Source organism: Pan troglodytes, chromosome 5 (genome assembly GCF_028858775.2).
Source record: "Pan troglodytes isolate AG18354 chromosome 5, NHGRI_mPanTro3-v2.0_pri, whole genome shotgun sequence".
Lineage (NCBI taxonomy): Eukaryota > Metazoa > Chordata > Mammalia > Primates > Hominidae > Pan > Pan troglodytes.
In genome coordinates this window covers 119,621,088-119,644,869 of record NC_072403.2, presented here as the reverse complement: position 1 = coordinate 119,644,869, position 23,782 = coordinate 119,621,088, and the positions used below count along the sequence as shown (strand labels likewise).

At 45.6% G+C, this 23,782-nt stretch overlaps 1 protein-coding gene across 4 annotated transcripts in view; it reads left to right on the top strand.

Moving 5' to 3' along the window:
• SCML4 (Scm polycomb group protein like 4) overlaps positions 1–22,381 on the top strand; it is a 144,416-nt gene extending 122,035 nt beyond the window's left edge. For 3 of the 4 annotated variants that reach the window (XM_001147023.7, XM_001147087.8, XM_016956077.4), the window contains 3 exons: positions 4,599–4,889; positions 16,528–16,673; positions 19,214–22,381. In XM_001147023.7, the coding sequence (XP_001147023.1) occupies positions 4,599–4,889; positions 16,528–16,673; positions 19,214–19,339 (563 nt within the window). In that variant the 3' untranslated portion in view covers positions 19,340–22,381. The remainder of the gene's footprint in view (positions 1–4,598; positions 4,890–16,527; positions 16,674–19,213) is intronic. The other variant, XM_054686182.2, reaches the window with a different exon arrangement.
• The last annotated feature ends 1,401 nt before the right edge of the window (positions 22,382–23,782 follow it).

Below are 23,782 nucleotides of genomic sequence, written 5' to 3'. Positions count from 1 at the left end.
GTGAGTAAGGGCTTTCCTTTAGTCTTTTACATGTGGATATCCAGTTGTCCCAGCACCATTTGTTGAAAAGACTATCCTTTCTTCCATTGAATGGTCTTGGCACCCTTGTGGAAATCAGCTGAACATATACACATGGATTTACTTCTGGATTCTGAATTATATTTCATTGATCTGTATACCTATCCAAATGCCAGAACCACACTGTCTTTTTTTCCCTCTCCAATGACATTGGCTTTATTTATTTATTTTTAAAAAAATTTTTTAAATCAACGCATAAGAGATGTATGTAGTTTTAGGGTACATGTGATAATTTGTTACATTCATATAATTTGTAAAGATCAAATCAGTGTACTTGGGATATCCATCGCCTTAAATATTTGTCTTTATGGTAGAACCATTTGAATTATTCTTTTCTAGCTATTTTCAAATGTTTAATAGATTGTTGTAAACTATAGTCACTCAAGTGATTTCTCAAACTCTAAGTCTTATTTCTTCTATAAAACCATATATTTGTAACTTTAATCAACTTCTCCTCATCCTCACTGACCTCTGCCCTTCCTGGCCTCTGGTAACCACCAATCTACTCCCTATCTTCATGAGATCCACTTTTTTAGCTCCCACATATGGGTGAGAACATGTGATATTTGTCTTTCTGTGCCTGGCTTATTTCATTTAACATGATGACCTCCCACATTGTCTTGATTATTGTTGCTTTGTACTAAATTTGGAATCAGGAAGTGTGAGCCTTCTACTTTGTTTTTGTTTTTCATGATGGCTTTGGCTATTCTGTGTCCCTTGCAATTCCATATGAGTTCTGGAATTAGCTCGTTATTTTCTACAAATAAATCAGTGAAGATTCTGACAGGGATTGTGCTGAATCTGTAGATCAATTTGAGGGGAATTGCCACCCTAAAAATAAGCCTTCCGATCTATGAACATGAGATTTTTTTTCCATTTAGTTACATCTTCTTTAATTTCTTTCAACAATGTTTTGTAGTTTTCAGAGTATGTTTGAACTTTTGTTAAAGTTATTCCTATTTTATTTATTCTTTTTCATACTATTATAAATGGAATTATACTCAATTTTATTTTCTAATTGTTAATTGCAAATGTGTAGAAATACAATTGATTTTTGCACATTGATCTTGTATCCTACAACCTTGCTGAACTACTTACTAGTTCCAACAGTCTTTTAAGTAGATTCCTTAGGATTTCGTACACATAAGAGATAGTTTTACTTCTTCCTTCCTAATCCAGATGGCTTTTCTTTTCCTTAACCTAATTGCACTGGCTGGAACCTCTAGTACAATGTTAATAGAAGTAGCTGGAATGGACCGTCTCTTTTTGTTCCTGATCTTGGGGGACAGCATCCAGTCTTTGACCATTAGCCATGATATTACCTATTGGTTCTTTGCAGATGCCCTTTGTCAGATTGAGGAAATTCCCTTCTGTCCCTAGTTTGTTGAGTGATTTTATCATAAAAGGGTATTGGATTTCGTCAAATGTTTTTCTGCATCTGTTGAGGTGATTGTGTGATCTCTGTTTTATTATTCTATCCATACGGTGTATTACATTAATTGATTTTTGAATGTTAAATCAGGCTTGCATTCCTGGGATAAATCCTACTTGGTCATGGTGTATATATCTTTTTATATGTTGCCGGGTTCAGTTTTGCCAGGTTTTTTGTTGAGGATTTCTGCATTCATATGAATACCAGATATTGGTCTATAGTTTTCTTATGATGTGTCTGTCTGGTTTTGGTATAAGGGTAATCCTGGCTTCGTAGAAGTATTTGCCATAGAAGCTGGGAAGTATTCCACCCCCTTCTATTCTTTGGAAGAATTTGTAAAGAATTAGTATTATTTTTTCTTTAAATGTTTGGTAGAATTCAACCATGAAGTTATTCAGGCTTGGGCTTTCTTTGTGGGTAGTTTTCTGATTACTAATTCGATCTTTTTACTTCTTACAGGTCTACTCAGATTGTCTTTTTCTTCTTAAGTCAGTTTTAGTAGTTTGTTCATTTTATCTAAGTTATCTAATTTACTGGCATACAACTGTTTATAGAACAGATGGTTCCCTACTTAAGATGGTTTGACAATGATTTTTTTCACTTTATGGTGGTGTGAAAGTGATACACATTGACTGAAAACCAGGCTTCAAGTATCTATACAACAATTCTGTTTTTCACTTTCAGTAAGTATTCAGTAAATTACATGAGATATTCAATACTTTATCATAAAATTGGCTTTGTGTTAGATGATTTTGTCCAACTGTAGGCTAATGTAAGTGTTCTGAGCATGTTTGAGGTCAGCTAGGCTAAACTATAATGTGTGGTAGGTTATGTATGCTAAATGCATTTTCAACTTATGATATTTTTAACTTATGATCAATTTATTGGGATATAACCCTATTGTAAGCAAAAAGCATCTGTATTTCTCAATCTTTTTCAATTTCTGTAAGATTGGTAGTAATTTCCTCTCTTTCAGGTTTTCATTTCTGATTCTAGCAATTTGAATCATCTCTCTTTCCTTCTTTACTTTTTATTTGTTTATTTTTTTGTCCATGTAGCTAAAGCCTTGCAATTTTGTTGGTTCTTTTTCCAAAGAACAAGCTTTTGGTTTTATTGATTTCTTCTATTGTTTTTTAAAATTCTCTATTGAATTAATTTTTGCTCAAATCTTTATTATTTCCTTCTTTGCTTTTTTTTCCAGTGTCTTATGATAGAAGATTAGTTTATTCATTTGAGACCTTTCTTCCTTTAACAGAAGTATTTACAGCTGTAAATTTACCTCTAGCCACTACTTATCTGTATCACATCTTCAAAGACTTTTATTTTTAGTCAAGCTCCACATCCATCCCCAACTATGAGAAGATCTGCTAGCTTCCCTAATAAAATCAAGTCTTAATCTTCAATAATCTTTCTACATTGTGGAAGAATCCATGTATGGAGAAGACATTTGGATCTTGTGGCCTCAAATTTGTTTTTCATTGCCAATCATGGAGGATCCATTGGTTTTTGTCGTTGTTGTTGTTTTGTTTTGTTTTTATTTTTCATATTTTTGCTGATTGCATTTTCTTTGGGCATACGAAGATCTGTTTTGATGGTGTCTAATATACAGATAATTATTGCTGGGGACAGGTAGACATGATCTTGTCCTGGTGGGAGGGACTAGAATAGTCCTTCTTTCTATCACCGTAATTTCTCTGGACTTCCCCCACCCCCCAAAAGAAAAACTCCACATAAAAATAATAAAACAAACAAAAAACCCACCATTCGGCCACAGGTGTAGCTCACAGGGAGTTCAACAGGCTCAATGTTGAGCTTTAAAAGTATAGGACTGTAATCCCAGCACTTTGGGAGGCCGAGGCAGATGGATCACTTGAGGTCAGGAGTTTGAGACCAGCCTGGCCAACATGGTGAAACCCCATCTCTACTAAAAATACAAAAATTAGCCGGGCATGGTGCTTCCAGCTACTCGGGAGTCTGAGGCAAGAGAATCGCTTCAACCAGAGAGGTGGAGGTTGCAGTGAGCCGAGATCGCACCACTGCACTCCAGCCTGGGTGACAGACTTATTGATTAAAACTCCATCTCAAAAAAAAAAAAAAAAGTATGATAAGTCCTGGTTTACTTAAGAGGCGCTGATGATGAGGTTGGCAGACTTTCTAAGTCCTCTCCTCCCTCTGCACTTTAGCTTGGCTCTTTAGCTCTCCTGTGAAGGGTTTGGGGAGGATTGTGGGGCTATCCAGATCAGCACTTGCATCCCTGCTTGTTAGCCTTGGCGGAGGATGGCTGCCCTCATGTGTTTGTATCAGGACTAAAGGTGTGGGGAGAAAGCACTGTGGCACCTGGGCCACCACCCAGGCCACAGTTGTCTCTCCTGACTCTGGGACATTGTGACTCTTGCTTGATCTCTCCCAGGAGTCCTGAGCCAGGTGAGGGGGGCTGTGCTGGTGGGTGAGCAAGAGCAGGGAGTACAGGGAGATTCTGAGAAGCCAGCAGAGACTGTGAGGGCAGAGCCACTGCAGAAGAAAGTCTTTGATCTTACTCTTTTTTTTTTTTCTTTTTTTGAGATGGAGTTTTGCTCTGCAACCTCTGCCTCCCGGGTTCAAGCGATTCTCCTGCCTCAGCCTCCGAGTAGCTGGGATTACAGGTGCCTGCCACCACATCCGGCTAATTTTTTGTATTTTTAGTGGAGATGGAGTTTCATCATGTTGGCCAGGCTGGTCTTGAAATCTTGACCTCAGGTGATCCACCTGCCTTGGCCTCCCAAAGTTCAGGGATTACAGATGGGAGCCACTGCACCTGGCCTGATTTGGGCTTATTAAGTCATCAATGGCCAAAATATCAATTTTCCTCTAAGCACCGAGGAGCACACCTCCTAATTCCTATTACAATATGCTCCTGTGGGCAAAGCAGCTCTCAGCCTGCTGACAGGTATGCTATTTGGAATTATGTTGTGGGGTTCATTTCTCCTCTCTCCATGCTCACAAATACTGGCGACTGTGTTGGCAGGGCAGGGTTTGCCAAGACGGAGGGTCTGATAGCTTCCTGAACTGCTCTCTGATATCTGCTTCTCTGTATTGCCTTATTGCTTAGCCAAGACAGTCACCACCGAAGAGTACCTGGTGAACCCTGTGGGCATGAACCGCTACAGCGTGGACACCTCCGCCTCCACCTTTAACCACAGGGGCTCCTTGCACCCCTCCTCCTCGCTGTACTGCAAGAGGCAGAACTCTGGAGACAGCCACCTTGGGGGTGGTCCTGCTGCCACCGCTGGTGGTCCCCGCACTAGCCCCATGTCTTCTGGTGGCCCCTCGGCACCTGGGCTGAGGCCTCCAGCCTCCAGCCCCAAGAGAAACACGACCTCTCTTGAAGGAAACAGATGTGGTAATGTAATGCATGCATCAGCTTCCCACTGACTTAACATCCCTTGCCCTTGCGCGGGGAGCACAGCATCTGGGGAAGGGGGAGTGTGGCTGTTTAAACGTGGGACTGCTGGGAGATCAGAAATTTCCACAAGCCCTTTCATGGATCTTGAGGTTCTCAAAAACAGCCAAACTCAACCTTTGATAAGCAAAGAAAATCGTGTATTAGGGCAGGCTAGGCCACAGGATACATAGACTCCAAAATGTACACAGGCTCAAATACCATAGAAATTTTTGTTCGAGAGCCAAAGGTGAATGTTCCTGATTCATGGATGCATCTCAATACAGGGACATAGGCTCCATCTATTTTGTGGCTCTGCCACCCTCTACAGCCTTCATGCCCCATGCATTAGGGAATAGAAAGGGAAAGAAGGTGTGGAGAAGACACAGATGCTTCCCTGCAATCTGAAAGTGATGCTCATGACTTCCACTCACATCTCATTGGCAAAAGCTGGTCATTTTGCCACACTTAACCATAAGGGACTCTGGAAGCTGTAGGTTAGCTCTGCCCAGGAGAAAGGAGAACCAGACCTTGGTAAAGAATTGTCTCTTGCATAGGAAGTGTCACCTTCAGGATACAAATACATGAGCAGAGGCAGAGTTAGGCAAAATTCCCCCAATGCTGGTTGTAATGCCACTTCTGTCTCATCCACTAAAGAAAGCTTGTTGGAATGCAGTCTACAAAAGCGCTATAAGGGCTAAAGGATTATAGTAATAGCTTGAAGGCCCTTCTGATTGATGTTTTAAAAAATCATTTTCAAGCTTCAGTATTTTGATAGTGCCTAAAGGCCATAGAGTATAGTGGATAATCACTGGGACTAGAGCCAGACAGCCTGGGCTGAGATGCTGGATCTGCTGCTTCCTGCCTACCTTTTGCAAGTCTGAACTTACCTGTGCTTCAGTTTCCTCACCTATAAAATTGTGATAATAATAATGGCAGCACCTGCCTCATAGGATTGTTGGGAGGATTAAATGAGTTCATACATGCATTTAGCACAAGACCTAGGAGGTAATAAGAGCTCAATAAATGTTAGTAGTTACAGCATAGATCTTTTTAACACATCCCTTAACAGATCACAGCCCATCAGCTCCACAGCTGAGAACTGCTGAAGAAAGAAGGCCCCAGGCCAAGGAGTCTGGGAGTCTTCATCTTGCCACCCTGTAGCCCCTCAGTGGGCAGGCTCTGTCTTCTGTGGCAAGTCACATTTCTCCCCTGAGCCTAGGATCCTTCCACCAGTGACCCCAGCAAGCCGCACACGTGAGCTATTTTGTATGATTCAAGACCCTCCACACATTCTCTTCCAAGAGCCTCATCCAACCCAGATGAGCGTGGCCCTGACCGGCTTCCCCTGGCCAAGGATGGAGACGTGAGAAGGGGCCCCTTGCCGGAGAGGCGTTCTGAGGGGTAGAGCGCAGATTCTCTCTCCACAGCAGCTCTTACCAAATGTAGAGATGCCCTGCAGGCCACTTTCCAACACTGTCACACAGGGCCATGAGCCAGGCAGATTAAGTGAGCAGAGCCCTATTTTCCAAAGGAGAGCAACATTGTTCCATTTGATTCCTAAGAACAAGAGAAAGGGACAAGATCTTTCACGAACCAACACTGTAAAGTAAACCAGGGGCAGCCTTGATTTCATAGGTTTGTCCCCAGTGTTAGCTTAATATCTGGCATGTGGTAGGTGTTCAATAAACATGCATCATGTCTGTGCCCTCACGGTGTCCCTTTGTCTTCTTGTCAAAACACTCATCCTTATGTCCCTCTTGAGTTTAAATGTCTTTCTCTCATCCTCTTCTCCTCAGCCCCATTCCCCTTTTCTCAGGGTGGTGATCATAGGACACCATGCTGATTGAATTGACTCATAATCCCAGAGTCCCACTTTTTAAAAAGGAGATATTTACTCTCTCTCCTACTCACGTTGGTGCAATCTCAGCCCTATGTCTTAAATGCAGGATTTCCAGCAGTAAGAGGGGGGCATGATTTGGTTGGAGAGAACTTCTATCACTCACTCAACAACAGTCTGCCCTGTTCAGTCCAACTGGTGACCCAGGGCCAGGGAATCCAGGGCTCTTCAGAGGGCTTCAGCATAGCTCCTGTCCCCCAGCCCCTCACACCTCCTTCCAGTTGAGCCCTAGGATGTCCTCCTGTCCTTCACTTTCATCCCCATCCCGGCCCTTTGTTCTCCTGTGTATGAGTCTGTTCTGCTAATAAAGACATACCCGAGACTGGGTAATTTGTAAAGGAAAGACGCTTAATGGACTCACAGTTCCACATGGCTGGGGAGGCCTCACAATCATGGCAGAAGGCAAAGGGAAAGCAAAGGCACGTCTTACATGGTGACAGGTAAGAGGGCTTGTGCAAGGGAACTCCCCTTTATAAGACCATCAGATGTCGTGAGACTTACTGGCTACCACAGGAACAGAATGGGGGAACCAAACCCATGATTCAATTATCTCCACCTGGCTCCATCCTTGACACATGGGGATTATTACAATTCAAGGTGAGATTTGGGTGGGGACACAGAGCTAACTCATATCATCCTGGAATCAGGCCCTGACAGTCTGAGTAATCTTGCCAGACAACTGGCCAAGAGGCAGCCCAGACCCTTCCTCAGGCTCCAGCTCTGAGAAAGCCTCTCTGCTGGAGCCTGGTTGCACCCCAGGAGAGGCCCCCTAGCTCAGGCCCTTCTGCCTGTCAGGATCTGGGATGAGATCAGAGAAACGGAGTCCACCTGTGCCTGCTGCCTTTCATCCCAAGAACATCAATACCTGAACCCTGAATCCTGGCTGTCTTTTTAATAACTTAGAAGTATTAGAAGCAGCCAGGCACGATGGCTCATGCCTGCAATCCCACCACTTTGGGAGGCCAAGGCGGGTGGATCACTTGAGGTCAGGAGTTTGAGACCAGCCTGACCAACATGGTGAAACCCCGTCTCTACTAAAAATACAAAGATTAGCCGGGTGTCGTGATGCACGCCTGTAATACCAGCTACTTGAGAGGCTGAGGCAAGAGAATCGCTTGAACCCGGGAGGTGGAGGTTGCAGTGAGCAGAGATTGCGCCACTGCACTCCAGCCTGGGCAACGAAGCTAGACTCTGTCTCAAAAAATAAATAAATAAAAATAAATATTAGAACTTTGCCTGAGACCCTGAAATCCAGTTGTCCATAATCAGCAGGACCCCCACCACGGGACTGTGGGATGTTTAAAATCACAAAGCCACCTAACCTCTTTGGAGAAAAGCTGCTATGTGATGTATGAGTTGAAGTTCACTGTTGAGCCTTTGTGATACACTGAAGAAAAATGAAATTATTCATCCTTTGTAGGTCTGTTAACACTTTAATTCTCCGAAGATGCCTTTTTTTTTTTTTTTTTTGAGACAGAGTCTCGCTCTGTCACCCAGGCTGCAAGCTCTGCCTCTTGGGTTCATGCCATTCTCCTGCCTCAGCCTCCTGAGTAGCTGGGACTACAGGTGCCCGCCACCACGCCTGGCTTTTTTTTTTTTTTTTTTTTTTTGTATTTTTAGTAGAGACGGGGTTTCACAGTGTTAGCCAGGATGGTCTCGATCTCCTGACCTCATGATCTGCCTGCCTCGGCCTCCCAAAGTGCTGAGACCAGAGGCGTGAGCCACCCCGCCCAGCCGAAAGATTCCTTTTAACCAGTGCCTTCCTCAGGGTGCTAAATAAAACCGCAGGTACCAGAAACAGCCAGTCAGCCATGCACATTCTCAGCAGTGAGACAGAGGAAGAGGGTGGGGAGAAGATGGAAGGAAGGATAGCACCAGTGTCTCTGAAAGAAGTTTCCGTTTCTGCTTACATTTCATTGACCAAAATGTAGTCACATGGCCACTTGCTGCAAGGGATGCTGGGAAATGTGGTTTTCATTCCTAGCAACCATGATTCCAGATGGAAGTTAGGGCTGCTATTACAGAGGAAGAAGTGCAAAGTAACGCTGAGTAGGCAATGGGAAGTCTGATCAGAAATGCTCACTCCCTCCTTTTCCCTCCCATGGCACTTTGTTTCCTCATCTATAGTTCTTACTCTATCCTAGAGAAAGGAACAGACCCTCAGCTTTGTGAAGCCTCTTATTCATATTTGAACCCCCCACAGCCCTGGCAAAGGGGGGCTTGAGGCCTGTATCAGACTGTTATTTATTGAACACCTACACTCAAGGGGGCCAGACAGTTTCCGATTTATTATAAGTTATATGTTTAGAATTTAATATTTATAAAAAGGTATTGGTATATTTGATTTAAAGATAAAGAAAAAGAGGTTCAAGAGAAGGTAAATCAAGTGTTAAGCCAGGATCTGACTTCAGTGGGCTCCAAAGCCTGTCTTTCAAAACAACCCCAGGGGTTTTCAAATCATGCCTGATGGCTTTCAAGGTTCTAAGAGATGGAGAAGATGGAACAAGAGCAGACAGGACTCCAGGTGCCCTCCCTCTCTTTAAGCAGGGCCTTTTCACATTTGCAGAGTGGGGTTCTATATGTGCTTTGCTTAAACAAAATTTGCACAACTAAAAATGTTTGGAAACCATGGAGATAAAAACCATGCTGACTTGAGTGGCAGGATGTTAAAGTGGGAGAGAAACCACCAGCGTCCTCACCCATTTCTCACCTAGCTGTCAGCCTAGTGCCTGCTGTGGGTCCCCCCACACCCCACCCTCCCACCCAAATGACTGTTCAATATTGCTCTGAAGTTCCATCCCAAGTAAAAAGCAGTTATCATCAAAAAAACCATACCTCTTTAAGGGAGTTTGACCCAAGTCATAAACCATGGAAGAGACTTAGAAATGGCATTTTCCCCATGGTATTAATCAAAATGGTTTAAAACCACAAAAGCCAGAAAACTGCATGAGGCTGCAGGCAGAAGGGTGGGTATTGATGACTTAACAAACTCCTCAGCCTTCTCTCTCTGGCGGTACTTACCTTTAGCTTCCTGCAGTTGTGATATATCACGTCTGTCTCCGCTGCCAGTGGGCTCCAAGGGGATGTGTTCACAGGGCACATTTTCCTGGTGTCTGCTGATGCTCTGGTGAAAGTTTGAGAGCTCTTCCTTGTCTCTCATCCAAGATATAATCACCAAGAGCTATAAAGAGGTTTTGGATAACAAAAGCTTCCTGACTTGGGCATTTAACAAGACACACTGTATAATTCCCAACCACAACTAGGTCCAAGATTCAGAATCAAGAAACAAAGTCAATCTGATATTGCTATTACAACCCAAATGCCTCCTGTGGTTGGATTTTTATTTGATAGGGCCTGGCATTGGGTGAGGGATGGAGACAATTTAGCTAGAAAAAGAAGAATGAGAACAGCATTGTATGTGAGGAGGTGAAGTGGACAAAAGCATGGCAAGAGCTGATTAATTAAAGAGTTTGTGCAGGGGCCAGACGCAGTGGCTCACACCTGTAATCCCAGCACTTTGGGAGGCAGAGGTGGGCGGATCATCTGAGGTCAGGAGTTCAAGACCAGCCCAGTCAATATGGTGAAACCCCGTCCCTACTAAAAATACAAAAATTAGCTGGGTGTGGCGGCACATGCCTGTAATCCCAGCTACTCGGGAGGCTGAGGCTCGAGAATCGCTTGAACCTGGGAGGTGGAGGTTGCATTGAGCCGAGATCATGCCACTGCACTGCAGCCTGGGTGACAAAGCGAGACTTCATCTCAAAAAAAAAAAAAAAAAAAAGAGTTTGTGCAGGGACACCAGGGAAACCATGCTGAGAGGTTTGGGATCCATTTCAAGCAGATGGGACTTTGCTCTGTAGTAACTGTAAACCAGACATTTCTAAACAGGGGAGTGAGCTGGTGGCCCTGGGATTTAGGAAAACGAATCTACTGGCCATTTATGGAATGACATCATCATAATAAGAAGAACAGCAACTACCTAATGAGTAATCCTGTTTAATGCTTTACAACATTATGCCATTTAATCCTTGCAACAGCTCAACGAGGTGTTTTATAGAGCAGGCAGTTAAGACTCAGGTTTTGGTTGGTCCTAGCCAGCAGAGACTTCCTGGGCATAGTGTGCCAGGGGCTCTTCTCACATCTGAGGACAGAGCTGTGAACAACATGGACACCGGCCCTGTTCTCTGAGGGTTTGCAACTCCAGGGAGACAAATGTCAACAAATTATTACACTAATTTCATTACAGTTGTGATGATTGCTGTCAGGGAGAAGTGTGGATGCTGTGGGAGAATCAGATGGGGAGGGAGTGGCTGAGCCTACCCTTCGGAGTCTGGAAAGGCTTCCCAGAGAAGGGGCAGTGGAGCTGGCTGGAATAAGCAGGAGGAAAGACAACCAGGGAGGGTCAGTAGGGAGGAGGGATGGCTGGAGGCTTCCCAGCAGAGGTAACAGTGCTTGCTAGGAGGTCACAGTGTCTTCTGGTGGCCAAGAAGGAATCTAGCTCAGCTCAGCTTGACTTCAAGCCCATGGTCTCTCCTTGTTTCTAGAGACATGCTCTCTCCTCACACAGGCAGGCCAGCTGGTCTCAAATAATTGAAAAGAAAAATCTGATTAAACTCTAAGGATTGAGTGGGCTCTCTTCCCTCTCATCTCTCTCACCACATGGCATCTTGAAAACTCTGGATAGAGTGAGTGGTGCTTGGCTATAATCCCAGCTACTCGGGAGGCTGAGGCAGGAGAATCACTTGAACCTGGGAGGCGGAGGTTGCAGTGAGCCGAGATCACCCCACTACACTCCAGCCTGGGCAACAGATAGAAATAATGAAAAACAGCACTGTTTCAAGCCATGTGATTTTGCCATAATCGTGGGCTAACCTGGGCACGTCACACATTTGATATGGCATTGTATCTAGAAAGGATGCATCTAGTGGGAGCAGGTCACTTGGAGATGCTGAGAACAGATCTCCCTCCCCTTCCCCTTGCCAGCCCCGGTCCTCCCAACCCAGTTCCAGGTGCCAGAAACCAAGAGGGCCTGGGCAGCTCACAGGCAGCCTGAGGACACAGGGGTCCCTGTTGGAGACAATGACCTTCCTGTCTTTAAGATTCTTATGGTCAGGCTCCAGCTCTGAGACACATTCTCTTGATTCTTAAAATATTCTTAAGAAGCAGCAAATAATATTCACAATTTATAGATGAAGACAATGAGGTCCGTAGAGAATGAACAGAGCCCAGGAGGGACAGGAAGCCTGGCTGTGGCTGCACTCGATGTGTTTTGCATGTGGACACACTGATGCAGCCTTCAGCTGTGGGAGGACGTGACTCCCTTCGTGTGAACAGCCTGAGGTGGGAGGGGTTACACAGTGTCATAAGGGGCTGGCAGGGGCTTAGAGATCAAGCCCTTTTATTTTACAACAGAGAAGCAGAGAGTCGATCACATGGCTGGTGGGTGGCAGGGGTTTCTGACTCCCAGCTCACTGCTAATTCCACTCCTCCACATGACTCTGTTGTTAGCTAAAGAGTTTCTCCTGAATTATGAATGAGTGAAAGGAAATTACGTACATATGGATGTGCTCATGGGCATGTGTAAGGCAGAGGGAGATTCACAGAGAGTGTCCAAGTACCTGTGCTGTGAGAATCGGGATTGCTTTGAAACACTGACTCATAGTCATCCTAGCTCTGGTAAATGTGAGTTCAGCTTTAGAAACAAGCATATTTAATCCATTCATAACTAGGTTTCACTTTTCACATGCCTCTGGCAGGGAATGACAAGACCAAGCACGATGTCCTCATTGGAGAACTCTGCCTGTTCACAAATGTGTCTGGCCAGTGCTTCTTGGCATGCTCTGTCTGCTTAGGAGCAAGACTTTTCCACATCTATCATGTCTTACTGTTGATCTATCACATCTGCCTGCCGCAGCTGCACCAGGCTCCACCCATCTGTCTTCCTGACACCTTCGCCGCAGCTGGAGAGGGAGTGGCTAGTGTATTTATTATTTTTGTGAGCACAGACCACTGTGAGGCTCTGCAAACCTGCCACTGGAAAGCTCCATTTTTCTTCCTTTCTAAAGCGAATCTATGTGCTTTGGATCAGGAGCAGCTCCTGAGGTGTGACTTAGGCTGCCTGCTGCCCTCTGTCTTGTATGACTAAAAGGCCCCCTAAGAAACACGCCCGAGCCAGGCCCCTGCTGCCTCTGCTCCGTCCTGGAAAAGTGAAAAGTGCCCACAGCAAGCCCTAGGTACCAGGAACAGAGCCCACTTTGCCATCTCAGTTATCTCTTTCCCTCCACAGCAATTGTCCTGAGAGCTTCCTCCTTAAAGACAAACCAGCCACCTGGCTCAGCCCTTCAACACTGTAGTTGAAGGGAAAGTGTTTCCCTGACCTAGCTCAAAGGACTCTAGGTTCCTGTGAATGATGCTGTTAATTGGTCTGGGTTTTCCCCCCTTCCTGTCAAATGCAGGAAATTAGATTTGACCTCTGCTCTGATCACTCTAAAATTATTCTTGGCACTAAAGACTTCCAGCCTTTGTAATCAGAGCATCTATTTTCACCCTGATTAACGCCAATGTTCTGATGGGGCAGGATCCAAAGGCAATGTGATTTCTGTGATTCCTCGTCCCCATGTTGAGTGCAGATGTCTTTAAATGGAGTGAAATCATCTTTAATAAGGGTGGATCAGCATTCAGATGGCTCCAGGGTGCATTAACAGATTCCCAGAAAAATGCCCCGTGCCAAACCACCTTATGGGACCCTTCCAGGTCCCACAAGGAAGAGGCAGGGAAAATCTCAAAGTCAATCCAATTCTCAGCCAAACCATTATGTGTTTAGGACAGACGCAGAAATGTGATGCTGTATTCTCCTCAGTGCTAATGGAGCAGCATGCACGTCTCAGGCACATTAAAAGGAGGAAGGAGACAGAGACAGCAGAAAGCCACTGTGCCCCGAGATCTAAAGAAGGGAAATAAAGTGAAGGCTTCTCAACTTCTAACTAGAATTCTTCTGTAGGAAAGCCGCTTCATTGTTCAGAGCCTTGTCTTTTTTCTAGCCTTAAAATAGAAGTAAAGATTACACACACAGGCTTTTGTATAAGTTACCGAGACTGTGTCTGCAGAGTATATTGATTCATCTCACATTTATCAAGCCCTATTTATAAACACAGTCATGCATCACTCAATGGGATACATTCTGGGAAATGCATCCTTAGGTCATTTCAATGTTGTGTGAAAATCATAGGTTGTACTTGCACAAACCTAGATGGTATAGTCTACTACACACCTAGGCGGTGTGGTATAGCCTATTGCTTTTAGGCTACAAACCTGTACAGCATGTTACTGTACTGAATACTGGAGAAAATTGCAACACAAATCACTAGGCGATAGGAACTAGAATCATTATCATCTTATGGGACCACCGTCCTTAGGCGGTGCATGACTGTATATGTACTCTGAGCCATGGAGGAGTCAATGATTATAACCCCTGTCATGAGAGGATCACATTTGTATTTTTCACCAAACGCTTCACCTAGCACCTGGTACAGAAAAGGTGCTCAATCAATGTTTGTGGAGTGAGTGGGAGGAATCCTTAGGAAATAAAAATCTAACTAGAGGTTATAGAGAAGTTCATAAATAATTGTACTACAAAGTGGAATGTGAAAGCACCTTAAGAGATAGATGAACAAATAAAGATGTAGGAATAAAGGGGTAGGAAGCCGGGTGCTGTGGCTCATACCTGTAAACCCAGCACTTTGGGAGGCCAAGATGGGTGGATCACCTGAGGTCAGGAGTTCCCAACCAGCCTGACCAACATGGTGAAACCCCATCTCTACTAAAATACAGGAATTAGCTGGGCGTGATGGTGGGCGCCTGTCATCTCAGATACTTGGAAGGCTGGGGCAGGAGAATCACTTGAACCCGGAAGGTGGAGGTTGTAGTGAGCAGAAATCAGGCCACTGCACTCCAGCCTGGGCAACAAGAGTGAAACTCTGTCTCGAAAAATAAATAAATAAAATACAATAAAATAAAGGGGTAGGAAGGTGACATGCAGGCTGCAGGAAGCACAGAACATTTCTGTTCACGAAGGCATCAGGTGGAACATGAGTGGGAAGGAGAGAGGGTGAATGCCTTCTAGGTTGAAGTCAAAGCACCAGCCACAGGCAGAGGAAGGAAGCTGGGGAGACATTCGGTCGGTCACAACAAGTGTACCCAGACAGACAGGTGGTGCACAGGAGAGCAGGGATGTGGGGAAGGTAGGGAGGCTCCCGCCCTTGGCGGAGCACATGACATAGGTCAGCCTCGGGGCAGGGCACTATCCCATTTCCATCCTTACACCTGCCCCTCCAGGTAGAAAGCACTGCCATTTCACACATGATGAGCTACATCCTCGTCCAGTCACCAGCAAGGGGCAGCTCCAGGATCTGTCCCTAGGTCTCTCTGGTACCAGAGCTCTTCTCCCCCTCCATTAAGAAGGAAAAATATTATTAAGACCAAGAGAGCCCTTGACCTTGAGGTAGAATGAGGACTCAGTGTGTTGGTAAGGGAGACCCATGGGGAGATGGGTCTTAGGGAGAATGTGAGGCAGCGGCAGTTGTAGGCAGTAGGAAGAAAAGGACATGGCCCAAAAATACCCATTAGGAACCCATGGCAGGGGGTTAGGTGGCAGGCTCTGGGGCTGGGGCAGCAGGGGTGGAAGGGCATCAGCATCAGAGGCATTCTCCCAAGAGCTTCAGAATAATTAAATGTGGGAAACACAAAAAGGGGAGGACAAAGAGGTGGGTTCCTAAAATGGGGGAGATAGGAAGAAGAGCTGGCTCTAGGGAAAGAGGATGAATTAGTTTGGGACACACACACACAAAAAATCAACCCTAAATATTGCCGGCCATTGAACTCATTGCTGTCTTCCTCCTTCACTGTCCTGAGCCTTTTCACCTGCTGCACGGGAAATGCCCTATGCAACCATTTCCCAGGGACCAGCTATGGACCAGATGTAGGTTAGGCCCTTTGCGGTCAGGGAGTTCACAGTGTAGTGGGGGAGACCCGGGCAAATGCTCTGACAGCCCCAGAGGGCCGTGCAAGGACTCAATGTGTACCTGGGGCAGTGAGTGAGGGGACATCTTCTTTCTGCATGTGTGACCAGGGATGGCTCTGAAGATGCTGAGGCAGACTTGCATTCTGCAGAGACCGTGGAGAAGAACGAAAAGCCACCTCAATTCTGCCATGCCTCTATCCTTTCAGTGTGAAGGCCATGGAGGCAGAAAGGACCCCAAGTCACTGGCCTCACTGACGCGATGAGGCTCATTTGGGCACTCATCTTAGCACACTTGCCCTGGTCACCAAGTACCCAGGCTCAGGAGGCCCTGGGCCCGCCGAGAAAGAACTGAGCAGGATAGTCTTGAAAACTCCAACTAGGGTGGGAATTCCAGCCTGTTGAAGGGAATCCACTGTCTAGTGCTTCCTCTCCTGGGAGAGCAGAGAGCTTTGGCATACATGGGGAGGGTAATATATCTAGGAGTGGCCTTCTGCACTCTGGGCTGCTGATAGAGCTGCCACTCACAGCCTTTCCCTATGACAGGAGGTCACTTGGGCCAGCTCCTTGGACTCATGGGCACTGAGGATCCCCCTTCCAGGCTAGGTGGGGGCAGGCAGCACCAGGTAGGTGCAAGGCCCTGTCCCACTGGCTCATGGTCTCCCTCTCTGTGCCCCATCCAGCCTCAAGCCCTTCTCAGGATGCGCAGGATGCCAGGCGGCCACGGAGCAGGAACCCCTCCGCCTGGACTGTGGAGGACGTGGTGTGGTTTGTGAAGGACGCCGACCCGCAGGCTCTGGGGCCTCACGTGGAGCTCTTCAGAAAGCACGTATGCGAGTGGTGGGTTTGACCTTGGGGGGGATTGAGGGAGCAGGCATGGAAGGAGAGTGAGGTCCAGGGAGCTGCCGGATGCTGCCAGGGGAGGCGGTGGGGGGGTGCTCTAAACTAAGCCCTAGGGGCACCCTCAAGGGAGCCAGAGATGAGAGGGACAGGTACAACCACAGGCTCCTCAGAACAGAATGACCACTTAATTTGTTTTTAAAGGAATATTTGCCCCATCTCTTCTCTCATGTTGGCCTTCGTCAGGAGTGCCTGTTTCCTGCCCATCCAGCCGTCTGTGAATGCAACAAAATTCACAGCACACCTACGACATGCCAGGCAAACCGCAGTAGCACCTGTTCCTAAACCACTTCGAGGACTAAATAAGAAAATGCACAAAAGGTGTTCAGCACGGTTCCTGACTCGGATAGCCTTCACTGAGCAGATAGCATTATAATGATTTTGAGATATGCTAAAATATAGAGATGGTAATTTTTTTTTAAAGATAAGAATCAATAATTTACCTGCCAGGCTTACTATATGCATTTTGTTTTTGTTTGTTTTTGTTTGAGACGGAGTCTCATTCTGTCGCCCAGGCTGGAATGCAGTAGAGCGATCTCAATCTCGGCTCACTGCAGCCTCTGCCTTCCCAGTTCAAGCAATTCTTGTGCCTCAGCCGCCCGAGCAGCTGGGATTACAGGCACCCACCACCACGCCCAGCTAATTTTTGTATTTTTAGTAGAGACTGTGTTTCACCATGTTGGCCAGGCTGGTCTCATCCCAAAGTGCTGGGATGACAGGTGTGAGCCACCGCACATGGCACTGTACTCATTTTATATTGTGCTGTAACAGATTACCACCAATGTAGTTGCCTCACACAATATACATTCTCTGCCTTACCACTCTGGGGATCAGGAGCCTGGCATGGGTCTCAGTGGGCTCAGCCAGCAAGGCTGCCTTTCCTTCTGGAAGTTCTAGGGAGAATCCGCTTGGTTGTCTTTTCTGGCTTCTAGATCCACCATCAGTCCTTGGCTCCTGTCCCCCTGCCATCATCTTTAAAGCCTGTAACATCAAGCTGAGGCCTGTTCGGCTGCTCGGGCTGCCATCCCTGGTTCTCACTGCTGATGTCCTCTTCCACGTTTAAGGAGCTTTGTGATTACACAGCCGCCACTCCCCCCACCCACCTGGCCCCATAATCCGGGATAATCTCCCTACTTTAAAGTCAGCTGATTAGCAAGCTTAATCCCATCTGCAACCTTAATTCCCCTTCACCGTGTAACTTGACATTCACAGGTTTGGGGACTAGAATCCAGACGTCGTGCATGGAGGGGAAGGAGCATTATTCCGCCTTCCACAGTGACCATTATTTTTGTTTCCTGTTTCTTATTTTATTTGGTGATTCTGTCATAGAAATCATGTTCTCCAATCTTAGGAGGATTCTCATCTAACTCAGCACTTGCCTTTTATTAGGCATATGTTGACCTCACCTAACAACGGGGACTTAAGACCAAGAACCGCAGAGTGGGTTATGCTTGGACAGATTTGGGCAGGGGGAGTCTGGCTGTCTTCCAGGGTGGGAGGAGACAGTGGGAGTCCAGGAGATGAGGGAAATAAAAGACAGTAGAAAATGAGGCTCCTGGGAGTGGCCCACAAGTAAGCCTTGCCCACTGCCATTTTGCCAAAGACGTGGAGAGTGACACGGAGTGGGTGCTCCATCAATACTGGCTGGCTGGGCAGATGAATGAGAGAGCTGGTGACCCTGGCACCATTATATGAATCCTGTAACTATGTCTCTTCTCCCTGCCTGAGCACCTCAAATTTCTACCCTTTGTCTCCAGTGACCTGAAAATGGCACTAAAGGTGACCATGGAAGCCCAGCCTTGCTAGGTTCATGAACTCCGCATGCATTCTGGAGGGTGACCATTCTCAATGACCAATGGCAGCTACACCGGGATCAAACCTCAAAGGACTGGCTCGTCCCCTTAGTAGTTCTTTGTGCTGAACCCTGAGATGAAGCAGGGGCATTCTTTAGTGTATTCCATCTAGTGGAATAGACAGGGCTAAACACACCTGAAATCTTCCATAGGTGGAATGAGTTGCTTTGTTATCAGCTAAAGGTAGGTGGGCCTACTAAGAAATGAGAAATTAGGGCAATAGGTGGAGGTTTGGAATGGAAAGACCCTCTAGTTTCAGGGTCTAATGGATGACAGTTTTTGCCCCTTTAGCCAAGTTTGGATGAGGAGATAAACTTCGTAAGTGGGATATTGGGAACACACATGGGGTTGTGTTTGATTCCTTCTATGAGGGGAGGGCAGGAATATGAAACACCCCGTGTATCAAATGACTCCAGGGAGATGATGGGGAGAGGAGAACACAGTATTTGTTTGCTTTAATATTTTAAAAGACCTTGCCCCAGGACCAAGAGAATATGCTGCCTAAATCAATCCATATGCCCTGAGCACATCCCCTGACCACACCTTAACCTTAGCCACTGTTCGATGACTCTGACCATCTTCTGGGTTTATCTTTCTTCTGATCCTATCCCACCAGGAGATTGATGGCAACGCTCTGCTGTTGCTGAAGAGTGACATGGTCATGAAGTACCTGGGCCTGAAGCTGGGACCTGCACTGAAACTCTGCTACCACATTGACAAACTGAAACAAGCCAAGTTCTGACGTTTTTAAAAAGACAGAAGCGAAACCCAAAACAACAGATCTCAAGATTATCTTCTGCCTTACCAATATCCCACCAACATCACAAAATAGACTCTCCTCTTAAAATTAACAGCCACAGAGACGTGGTCTTTTTATAAAACTTGTGAATCTTTGCCTTTTGAAGAATTTAACATGGACCTTTTCGAGAGGCTCCTCTGTGTTCATAATTTGCCAAAAAATTACAAAAGCCTGTGATTTTTAACATCCCTGTTATGCTGATTTCTCTTAAAGTGGGTCCTATTTGCATAACGAGAGAGTGGGGAACTGAATGCTTATGCCCAAGGAGAGTTCTGGAGGGTTCAAAGGATGAAAGAAGGACCTTTGTCCCTGCGGTCTCTGCAGGGACACCCCCCTCAGCACCATCTGCCTCTAACTCTGACCTGGGGACCTATCCATGTGAGCCTTGTTTGCCTCAGCTCTGGAAGCTGACTTCTGAAGATGACTGCCTCACCTTGCACTGTCTGGAAAACTTGAATTATTTTACGCCGTGAAAGAAAAAGGAAAAAAAAAAATCTTTTCTGTTCCTAGAAAATCTGAAGTACTGTGTTTCTCCGCTAGAGGGCAGACTGCTAATGAAATTTCAGGACCCTCACTGACTGCAGTAGCAGGATTGTTCAGTACTGAGTGGATGGGTTAGGGTGTCTGTGAACAAGATCTAGCCCACACAGAAACAGGGGATTTATTCCACAGTTAGCACCACAGATTGCGACTTGGGAAGAAACCATCAGCTAGAGGGGTCTAGTTCGTATCCAATCATTATTGACTGACTGACTGATACTCAACTAGCAAAGGCAAGAATTTGGAAGCACGCTCTACCCAGATGGGACTTTGGAGTTCCTTCCCTTCCAGAGTCCTTATTGAGGTGTTGAAGTGTTGGCATGCCGAAGAATCTTAGTGACATTTAGCCATGGGTGTTTCTTTAAAAAAGGAAAAGAAAATGTCTCAACGAAGCTTTGAAACGGGAGAGTGTTGATTTCTAGTTACATTGCTGGGTTATGTAGTTGTATCTGTGGCTAATTTTTCTAGTCCTCAACAAATACACAGACATGCTATTATGGGGTTTAATTCAATTTACAAATAGGTTTTCCTTCCTCACCGTGGAGTAATAGAAAAAATTGATTTTCTGCTCCTTTGCAGCTGTGTCCAGAGACGGACAATGAATCCACAATTTATTAGGCAGAGGCACAACTTCTCCACCATTCGTTTTATCCTTCTCCTTTCTCTGTTTCCCTCCACCTCTCTTCTTCTTTCACACTGAGCAGAAAACATATCTTCAAAATAAATTCGCCTTTGCCATGTGCATATTCTCTTCCTTAAAAGGACATCAGCAGTGTTGGAGATGAGGAGATGAACATTAGATTTTGGAATTTCTGGGAGGGAGAGGGTTAGGGATGACTCAGGGCCTCCCTTCGCCCAAAGGTGAATCAGAAAAGGCACCCCTTTCTCTGGGATACAACCTGAGCAGGGGTCTCAGCTGGCAAGTGGAGCAGGGTGGGGGCTCAACCTCCTCACCGCTTGATCAGCTGCCGTTGTACAGAGCATGACCTGTATAACCTTGAGGGCAGCCCTGGGTAGATCTGCAGAGTGACCCTCTATATAGTTAGAATCCAGATGAAGGCCATAAGAAATAGTCCATGCCATGCCGTTAGGCCCGCTTTCACGTGCAGTACTTGAGAAAGCACATCGTAGCCTCCTTTTCAGACACACAAATGGCGGCTGGACTGAGAGCATGGCAGAGAAGGGGAGGAGGAGAATGTACTAAACTTGCTCACTGAATTGAGCTTGAGTTATTAGATTGTAGAAGAGCTTGATGTCTGGTGATTTTGTTACAGGAAGGGGGTCCCGATCCAGACCCCAGGAGAGGGCTCTTGGATCTCATGCAAGAAAGAATTCAGGGTGAGTCCATAAAGTAAAGTGAAAGCAAGTTTATTAAGAAAGTAAAGGAATGAAAGAATGGCTACCCCATAGTCAAAGCAGCTCTGAGGGCTGCTGGTTGCCCATTTTTATGGTTATTTCTTGATATGCTAAACAAGGGGTGGATTATTCATGCCTCCCCCTTTTAGATCATATAGGGCAACTTCCTGATGTTGCCATGGCATTTGTAAACCGTCATGGCACTGGTGGTAGTATAGCAGCGAGGACAACCAGAGGTCACTCTCGTTGCCATCTTGGTTTTGGTGGGTTTTAGCCAACTTCTTTACTGCAACCTGTTTTATCAGAAGGTCTTTATGACCTGTATCTTGTGCTGACCTCCTGTCTCATCCTGTGACTCAGAATGCTTTAGCCATCTGGGAATGCAGCCCAGTAGGTCTCAGCCTCATTTTACCCAGCTCCCATTCAAGATGGAGTTGCTCTGGCTCAAATGCCTCTGACAGGTTCAGCACCTGAGAAAAGTACCTTGAATCAGGCCTTGGGGCAGAGTCTTCAAGATTTTAAGGTGATAGGGCCTGTCTCTTAAGAATTTATTAATCGTAAGTGCTCACTGCTGGTTTAGAGTTAGATACATTTCCCTCAAAACAGCCATGGGCAGGTTATGTACTCAGAACTGCCAGTGTGAAAACAATGAGATCCAGAAAAATCCCACAACAATCCAGGTTTTTCACTCCCCTTTTTTTTTCTCAATCTTCCGATACTTGTGGTACCTCTTCCATCAACAGATACCTCATGTAGTGACTTCCAGTATCAAGTTTTCAAAACTTCCTACCCACCCTCATCAGTGCCTCCTTCACTACAGAGTCACAAACATTGGTGCTCTCAAATAAAAATCAGCCCCAAACAATGTCAAAGAGATCCCTTGAGTAGTTTTCAGGCGAGAGATATGTTCTCATTTCAAGTCTTGGAGAAAACTGGATCCATGTTCACGTGGAACTTCTCTCACGGAGGTGCTATCTCATTTTGCATTAAACTTTAAGCAGGACAGATTGCTGAAGCCATGATATTTAAGGTTTGACTTTTTAAAAATCTCATTACTCTTAAAATAAATGCTGCCACATCAGAGAATAACCTGGGGAGGAAAATCTTCCTTGACTGTTTCTGCACTGAAATGCAATTAGCCAACTAAATTATTGTAGCAATACTGCAATTATAATTAATTTTCACCCCTCTCAAAAATCTTGTCAAACCAGGAGGCTAAATAGCTTCACAAATGTAAAACACACCAGGCCATTTCCTCTAAACAGACCTTAAAGGGTTAGGCCACGTAGGTCACCCTTGTCCAAATGAGAGCCGACCTGGGGGCCTCTCACTTGTACAGATGTGGTACTTATTATTCCATTGCAGTAGCTTTGCTTCAGGTTGTAGTGAATAATGATATCGTTTTGCATAATTCCAAATTAGAGTGTGTATGTGTGTGTGCCTGTGTTCATGTTCCAAACATTTCCAATTACACTTGTCTGTTAAACACTTGAAAGAAAAAATCAAGAGACAATTCTATTGCCTAAGGCCTTTTAAATATTTCATGAATCACATTATTCCCTGTGCGAAGACTTTAGGTGAAAGCTGTGGGTCTTGTCTGTGTGTATGTGTGTGTGTGTGTGTGTGTTTCCTGACACTGTAGCTGGAAGAGCCTTAGGAAGTGAGTGCTTGGGAGTATATGAGCCATTGCCTTTGCTTGGTTTGCAATATGGAGGCAGAACCCACTGTGGTCTGGTTGCTACTACTAAGTGTCCCCTCTTAGGCTACTAGGGTGTATCCTGGAGGCAGCTGGGTGACCAGGGCTGTTCTGGGGCTCTGGGCCTGCCCCCTCAGGAGGATGATTGTATGTGCCAAGCCTGGGCTCCAGGTGACTCTCGGGAGACGCCTTGCCGGGGAGCCCACGGAAGGGAACAATTGTCTTGCGGCGTTTAGCACCTACCGGAGAGTACACCAGACTCCCACCATTTCCCTGCAGCAGGGCTGCTACCAACTATATTAAATACATTGGGAAGGAATATGGGACTAGGGCCGGTTTACTGCAGAAGAAACCAGTGAGAAAGGGAGGCCTACACCATAAGTTTCTTAGGAAAACAATGAAAGCAGCAATTCTAACAGCCCCAACCCTTCACGCTGCAATAACCTATTTTTGTATCTATGTGCTGTATGGAATATTTCTTATTTTTTAAATTAAAATTCTTTTAAAATTATTTTTGAGATGGTTTTAGGAGAATTTTCTCAAATCTCTGAAGATAATTGGAGATGCCCATAGGTGACCAGGGACTCAAATGTAGTCATTGTCAGAAGGTCTCGAAAGATGGAAATATTCTGCTCTCATTCTAAAGAAACAGCCAGGTTTACATATATGTAAGTGGTTGGCAGGCACTGTCTGACCTCTGCTCTGAAGGGGCCACTTCTCAGCTCTTCTCCACTGGGGAGAGAGGGGAAGGGGATTGGACTCACTTTTTTTAAAAACCTCAGATAACAAGACAT